At 44.1% G+C, this 8,386-nt stretch overlaps 1 protein-coding gene across 1 annotated transcript; it reads left to right on the forward strand.

Annotated features, from left to right (window-relative positions):
- The first annotated feature begins 7,181 nt into the window (after window positions 1-7,181).
- On the forward strand, window positions 7,182-7,825 carry Tnp1 (transition protein 1). Its single transcript, XM_005070507.3, has 2 exons — window positions 7,182-7,376; window positions 7,570-7,825. Exons 1-2 carry the CDS (start codon window positions 7,238-7,240, stop codon window positions 7,596-7,598), a joined length of 168 nt encoding a protein of 55 aa, XP_005070564.1. The 5' UTR covers window positions 7,182-7,237; the 3' UTR covers window positions 7,599-7,825.
- Window positions 7,826-8,386: the final 561 nt, after the last annotated feature.

The raw sequence follows: 8,386 nt of genomic DNA on the forward strand, positions 1-8,386 counted from the left end.
CAAGTCTTACATTTTCAGTAAGCATAGGCTATTGGTTTCATTGTCTTAATCCTAGAAATCTCTTGAGTGAGGACTTGAAAAATATAGAATTCTTAAAATGACTCTCTTGAGGTACAACTGATATACAATTTGAGAAGTTTTGACCTTGGTATGCATTCAATGAATATACTGCCACATATCAAGGTAGTAAATGTATCCGCTGTTCCTGGTAGTTCCCTTATGCACCTCCATAATGCCTTCCCTATACTTCTCCAATCCCTCTCCAACAATGTGGTAGTCAAAGGTCTAAGCCAACACCTTTATTAAAAAATGTACTACCCCAATCCTTCCCCCAAGAACCCCACAAAGATATAGCTTCAACCTCAAGTCCAATATCTAAGAAGTCATGGATACAAAATCTGGACAGAATTTAGTATATATAAAATGTGACCAAAAGATACCTTTTGAAGGTTCATGTGTCATCTTTGGGTTTTGGTGGACTTAACAGGAATTTAATAAGTGTTAAGAATCACTGATTTTTTTCCTATGAAACATTCTAATTCACTCTCCACTTACTCAATACTCAACTTAGCTGTGGAAGTGGAGGTTGCTTAAGGAGAGAATAAAAAGCCTGACTGGAGATGGATGCTGGAGGTGGAAGAGAGGAGTAGAGATGGAAACATGGAGAATATGAGCTACATCTATTAGGAAGGTTTCCTGAACATCTTCAACCAAAGGGTGATACAGTTAGCCTTGTTTGCCAGAAGCTTCACTGGGCAGCACTGAAAGAAAAGAAAAACTTAAGCAGCCTCTATAAAGATGTATCTGAAGGTCACAAGAATTCCCTAAATGGGCTACCATTCCTTATTTCATATAAATGGAGGCATCACAAATGCAGGTTTAATAACTACTAGGAAGCAAAAGAGAGAGTCCCAGAATTCACCTGAGGCCAAGCCTAGTAAAAATAGGAGTTTGATGACAGCACTTAGCAGGGTTACATTGGCAATGAGGTCCTAAGAGATGCCCTCTCCCAACCTTTAAATCCAAATTCCTGGGATTCCTTCACAAAGGAAGACTAAGCAGAAAATCTGCACTTCTCTTGTCATTCACTCTTTGCGACCTGAGGTTTTAAACCCCAGGAAGAGGTAAGGTAAGGAAGAAGAGCAGGAGACAGGAAGAGAGAGAGTGGTAAGTAAACTACATATGTACCTCTATGTCTACAAAGTGCCTTAGGTGATGAGGGAGATGGGATGGGTGTCATAGGCCAGAGATGTGTGTCACAAAGAGTCTAAGATTCAGAGGGACCCTAGATTTATACTCTGCTGTTGCTGCTTCATATTCTTCATTTTTAACAAGATGTCAGTAGTTTTGTCTTATAACATGAATAATATGATTTGGGGAGGCAGTGACTTTGCCTGGAGCAGACGTTGCAGGTGACAAGATAGACCAACAACACCTGTGTGATTACCTGAAGGGCCTTTTCGAGTCTCCTACCTTAACCAACTCGGCTGTTGTCTTTCCTTCCTTACAGCAAGAAGGAAATATCCCTATTGCCATTGCAGAAGAGTTATCTATGGAGGAAACACATTTCTGTTTGTGGCAGAGTCCTCACCAGGATGCCAGTGATCTTGTAATATTACCCTTCACACATCCTCCAAGGAGAATAAGGATGCCCTGTATCAAGAGCTTCTTGACAATAAAATCTAGCTGTTTCCATGTTTAAATACAACTGGGTATGTGTTTGGTCTTTACCTAAAAACAAGTTACGTGGTGCTCTCCCAACATAGGGACATGAGGGGCGGGGGTAAATGTCACTACACCTCTGTGCTTACAGCTGCAGAATTCCATGACCATAATGGCAAACATGTTACTTTGTTCTTTTTCTAAAGATAGTTTTAAGATCTTCACATATGAGAATTCTATCAGTACATAGGCAGTGATGGTGTCAGCTCCATCATTCTGGAGCCACAAGTAAACATATACTCTGTCTCTGTCAGAAATACAAAACAAGCCTGGCCAGAATGGTTACATGTTTAAAGTAATCCAGTAGTAGTCATGATAAAGATATATTTTTGGTCCCATAAGGATGTTCTTAGAATACATCCTTGCTGTTAAATGTCACAGGACCATTTGGTACCTCCTCTGCCTGGTGCGCTGATGCCAGCATGGTAGTCACAATGCTTTATATAACCAGTTATGAAGGCGCTGGCCTGAACATGTGGCAACTTCTGAATCTTTACCTTCTCAGTGGCAAATACTTTTGGGGGGGTCAAAGTGATGTCCTGATAAGGATAACTTCTAGAAGACAAGGACTCCCAACACATGGCTCTTGGAACAGGATAAAGAAGCAAGTAAAATGCATAGGGCATGCGAAGGAAAGACAAGACATTTCAACTGTGTATCATGACCCATGTCAAGAAGCCCAAGCTGGGGATGAGGAACTTGAGGCATTTTGTCCTTGTCTAGGTTACCTTCCTCTTGGCCCATATTTGTTACGTTCTCTAGAAACCCTCCAACTCAAATGTCACTACTCTTATCAATAGATGGATTCAAACACATTCATTCCTACAAATCATCTGTGACCAGATGATTTAGTGCACACACAAAATTTAAACACAGATTTCCAGCACCCCTGTGTGTGGCCTGACTTTTGTCTCTAACAGAAGGAAACTACATTGGCCAGAGAATGTGCATGTTCTTTAGATTCAGGCAAAGGTTAGTAGGGGCAGGAAAGTGATCAGTATTGTCTGAACTCCTCTGAAGCACGAAATTTGGATTTTCTTTGTGTATCACCACACCATCTTCTGGGAAAGCAAAATGAATGAAAATAATTTTCCAGAAATCCAGATAAACTGGACATTCAGCTCTCTAATTTACAGCTGCCTGTACAGATGAAACACTTCTCCCAACTGTCTCTCTCCTTTCAAGTTTCTTCCACCATGACCCTTTCATACAAGTGTGGAGTCGAGGTTGGACATGTCTAAGCCCAGTGGAAAAGATGCTGTGGTGTAGCATCCTTAAACTTGAGGACTTACCACTGAACCACAGTGAGTTTAAGAACAGCCAGGGTTGGCCATCCATGTCTCTTCCACTGGCTAGGTACATTCCTTAAGGCAAGGGCCCCCCCCCAAAATAAAGGACTCCAGAAGGATCTCCCACAGATCCTGAGTCTCTGTCTTCTAGCTGCTCACTATCTGTTACTAAAAACATAGCAATTGTTTCTAGAAAGACACAGGGAATTCCACAGAAAAGAAGAGAGAGGAGCCAGGAAGAAAAAAATAAAGGAAAAGAGCAGAACATCTATAGAAGCAGGGTGTTCCGATGCGTTTCCAGCACTTGATGGTAGAGATGCACCGAGTTAAAAGTCCCTCCTCTTCACTCAGAAAACCGCTGTTTGTCCTGAGTCTCTGGTCTTAGTTCTCCACCAAAGACACCAGACGAGCTCTTGGCTCAGAAGGCTCTGTCCCTTAGTGAGACATCTCATCTGTTTTCACCTTACCCAGCTGTGGCCCCACCCATGGCATGTTTGAACAAAAACAGCAGTGGTACACAAGGCAGGTGTACATGTGAACAGGATAGGAGGTCCCCACTCCCCAGCTGAAGTCAACATCTGGAAGACTTAAATTTCAGAGAGGGACTCGGACTTAGTCACCAGCATGTGTAAGGACTGTCTGAAACTTTTCCATTCTCCCTCTTAATAAACTCCAAGTCCCAACTTGGTGGGCAGATCCATCCCTGTGAAGGTGTCTATTGGACTCCTCAGGAAAATTAATGAAAATATGACTGTCACAACAGTAACACTATCAACTTGTCCTTCCTAAGAGCAGGGCCAGGGTGAACTGGCCTAAAAGCCCTTAACTACAGTGTAGTTAAGGACTGCACCATACAATCCACCCACCTGTGACAATCTCTCTCTCTCTCTCTCTCTCTCTCTCTCTCTCTCTCTCTCTCTCTCTCTCTCTCTCTCTCTCTCTCTCTCTCTCTCCCCTCTTTCCCTACCTGCTCTAATAACTACCAGAAGCTATTCATTTCCTTCCATCTACCAGAAACAAAAGGAGCAAAAGCTGAGTCCCATGGGGCAAACAAAGGTGTAGAAGAGACAGTATGTCTACCAGGCTGTTCCTCTGCTACTTTATTTTAATCGGCTGAGGCATCCTCTTTGTGTGTGTGTGTGTGTGTGCGTGTGTGTGTGCGCGTGTGCGTGTGCGTACACGTGTTTTCCCACCAAAATAAAACTTAGAAGCCAGGAGTGGGAAAAGAGACAGTGAAGAGACTGACTTAACAGATGGTTCCTGATGGGGTGGGGGCTTCCTCTGAACCTGCAAAGGGTCAGGAGTGAGGTCACTGTTCTAAATTGCCTTTGGCTCATATTCCACTGGGGCAGGAAAAGCAACTCAACAGTGACTGATGCTCAACCCTTCTCTATCCACCCCAGGAGATGTAGTTTAAGAGCCAACCCTCAGGCCTCCAGCCCTTGCCTAGCCTTGTGACTTGCTTTTGACTTATCTCTACAGCTCGGGTTTCTGAAGGTGAATTAAAAATGGAACCTTTTTTGTCAGTTTCTTCATCAGCTCTCAAATCTGGCTGCTTTCCCCTGTTATCTAAACTGCTCTTTGCCAGAGCAGGTTTCAGGGAGGCGGGAGTTGGAGAAATAAAATCTTGTCCATCACCCCCAGAAAAGTCTCTTAAAGCACGGGTCCAGTTCCTCTGAAATACAGAGGTGAGTACAGAGCTCTGAGTGTAGCCCTGTCCTCCTCACCACGCCCTTCTCATTATGGTGGGCTCTCTGTTCTTAAAATATCTTGAAGTGTCTAGTCCCAAGTATGACCCTAGCTGTCCTGATAGGAGATAAGACATTATATGGTCAGTGCATCTGACCAGCTCAAGAGACAAGGTCCATCTGCCTAACAACTCCAAGGGACCCACAGTTCCTCTTCAACAAAGGTCACACACCTCCACCTGTCTGCCAACTACTACTAGAAACTATTTCCTCTTGTTAATCAGAAATGATTTATAAAGCCAAAAAATAAAACCTGAGTCCCATTGGATAAGGCAAGGTGGAGGAAAGAGGCCCGCTGTTGGGAGGCATTTCCTGTGGAGAGTGCAAGAGAAATAAGGTGCATACTACAAGGTGACCATCATGCCCACCAACTCATCTTGGTGACCACCTAGTAACCTAACTCAACATGATTATTTGCAAACAATAGAGACAAAGTCCTAAGAAATCCAACCTTGGTACCAGAACCAAGACTGACTACTTTCTATTGAGATCAACTGAGCACCCAAATGGCAATCCAGGCACAAAATGGGCTTTTACATAGTTCATTGCCTCGATCTGAAGGGCAGTGTTACAGGACTTTGAATAAATGTCAGAGGGCAATGAGTATGTGAAAATTCCTTAGAATTGTAGGACAAAACAGGAGGACTAGGATGACTTAAGAAAATTAAATTCTATTTTTTTAACAAATGTTTTCCACAAAGGCTCACTGAGACCCCATTCTGTGGTGGGAACATTTGCCACCAAGCTGTGTGTGGTGATGAGCAGAGCTGCTAATTGCCAGCTTTGAAGACCTGTGTTCTCATGGGCCTGTTTGTGAGAAGGAAAAGCAGAGAGGCTGGTATGGGCAGAGGAGCTTGAAGTACAGAGGGCAAGGTGGAACACTGACATAGTTCAACCCTCTATCTGGGAATAAAAGTCACAGGGAATAAGTGAATAAATTCTTAAGGAGTCATTCTGACTGGTGTGGAAGGGGTGCTTTACAATGTGATGCCGGTTGAGAGAAAATTGGTTACCAAACCATCCTCAAGTGCACCAGAAAGCATTAAAAAATGTGAAGAGGATGCCACGATGAGACTTGACAGGCTACTGACTTGAAGCTAAGCCACTCAAGGAATCTGGCACTCAAACATCGTAGCTTCTTACCGATGAACATCAGAAATACATGCGGGGCAGAGGGGTCAACCAACTTTTGCTGAGAACTTCCTACATGTTTGCTAGTTCTTGACCAGGGACAATGATGGTGGAGAAAGAAAGAGCTTTCAATGTCTGTTGAAATTTGTTCTATTGGACTTGATAGGAGTTACGAAGGAAGACCAGAATGTTGGATAAGTTTTCCTGACTCATATACTCAACAATTGTTGCTCAGTTTCTCTATTTAGAAGTTACAAAGGCCCTTCAAACCCATACTCAAACACCAAGCCTGATCCTGCTGCCTTAAGCCTCCATGCTGCAGCATTACACTTCCTGACAGCATCCACTCTTACCTCCCACATCCACTCCATCGCCAAAACCTGGTCCTTGTCTAGTTTTGTATCGCAACTATCTCTTTCCCTCCAGCAGCTACGTCACTGGAAAATCCTTTCTCCTGAACCACTGCTATGGTACAGAGCTCTCACTCGTTCCTCCACTCGATCACCCACTCAGAATTCACAGATTTGTGGAGGTGCCTGATCAGTGGTTTAATTGGTTTCATCCACTGGGCTGGAAGTCCATGAACACAGGACTTTGTCTCTAGGCTATGCCTTTAGATTACTTCCCTAGTGCCTAGATATGTGACAGACATATCCTACATGAGCAATTTTTTGCGACTAAAATTTTTTTAAGAACAGTAGCTCTCAATCATGGTGTTTCTGCATCCCAGACTCCCAAAAAGACATGGAGAGAGCTTTGTCACATCTGCTGGGGTTCTGGTTCTACTGGTTTGTAGCAGGTAGAGAGAAGCCAGATATGGCGCCAAAGATACCAAAACATACAAAACACCAAGACTTGTCCAGCCCCTGGGGTCAAAAGTGCAAAGACTGGGAAGAAAACTTCATATTTTGATTATACTGAATCAGCTCTCCTGGATTCTTTGAGAGCCTGCAGACTCTGTGAGACTTATGCATGCACACGAATATCCATACTCAGTGACTTTTAAGTTCTCTATAGGCAAAAGACAAAATTTAATGGCCACTGATAAAACACTTTCTAGGCCTAGTATAGGGAGTGGGACTTAGTTGTTCAATACCTGTTGAAAAGCCTTCTTGAACCTAAAAGAGGGGGAGGTCTCAAAATTGAGGACCAGACTTGAGCTGCACTGAAGAGGCCGCCTTACTTCATATGTATGACCAAGGTGTAGCAAAGGCTAGTGACATCACAAGAGAGCCCCACCCGGCTGCTAAGCCACACCCCCTTGCAGTCACAATGGCTTAGACCTTAAATACATGGACTCCTGGCCCTGCCGGCCTTGCAAAGCCCCTCATTTTGGCAGAAATTACAATGTCGACCAGCCGCAAACTAAAGAATCATGGCATGAGGAGAGGAAAAAACCGAGCTCCTCACAAGGGTGTCAAGAGAGGAGGCGGCAAGAGAAAATACCGAAAGGGCAGCCTGAAGAGTAGGAAACGGGGCGATGATGGTAAGTGAAGGGTGAGGAGAGAAGTCAAACCCAGGGACATGCTCTCCCAGTCACCTTCAGAGACAGTCCTCAGTCAGAACCGGCAATCTCAGCCTGAGATGCCAGGGTTCCAGTGGCTGAGTTCCTAGGGATAAGGGTGCTGATGGCTACGTTTTAACAGGTGTCCCTGTTGTAAATCTGTCCTTCCCCACAGCAAGTCGCAGTTACCGCTCCCACTTGTGATGCGGCGACGAGCTCTGTCCTGGTGGACTTCGAACAGCACCAGGCAGCAGCTGAGGACATCAGAGGGGGACTGCCAAAGAGATCTGAAGTTAGACCAAAGCCGGAGAAAGATCCTATCGAGTGGGTAAAATGCCAGTCGTGACGAAATAAGGAAATGTATATGTTGGCTGTTTCTCCCCAACATCTCAATAACATTTTGAAAACAAATAAACTTGTGAAAACTGGAATTTTCTTTGATCTTTTGGTTGGAAAATATTTGCATTTCTGAGTTTAGGCATGGTTGGAGGTAAGACCATTAGACATGACCCTCTGGTTCCTCTTGAATTACACCTTGGAGTATGTTCCAACTTTGCCTCCACAGAATATGGTCAGCCAGAAAGCAGGAGGCCTAAGCTGGACCCTTACCTGGGTAGCAAGGAATACACTGTGCCTTTTTTATGCTATGCCCAAACCCACCTTAAACTCATGGCAGGTATGTGAACACAGTCACTAGGTTTTGTCCAGAAACTTTCCCAAAGGGACTTGTCTTTGGGTCCTCGTCTTTGGATCCAACTTTGGGTCCAGCTGCCTGGGTGATGTTTCCTACTGTTCCTAGTTTCTCTGGAATGTCATGTTCTGAAATCAATTGAAATGAAGACTTGGCCAAAATGAAGACTTGGCCACAAAAAGCTCTTATGAGATGGTTTGGTTAGAGGGCTCCTAAGTAGCCTCAGGGTCCCCTGAGTTGGCTTCCTAGAATCCTTCAGACAGGCAGACAGAAGAGTCTGGAAAGATCCTCTGCAATCTTA

The sequence above is a fragment of the Mesocricetus auratus genome, unplaced genomic scaffold (genome assembly GCF_017639785.1).
Source record: "Mesocricetus auratus isolate SY011 unplaced genomic scaffold, BCM_Maur_2.0 Super-Scaffold_100010, whole genome shotgun sequence".
Lineage (NCBI taxonomy): Eukaryota > Metazoa > Chordata > Mammalia > Rodentia > Cricetidae > Mesocricetus > Mesocricetus auratus.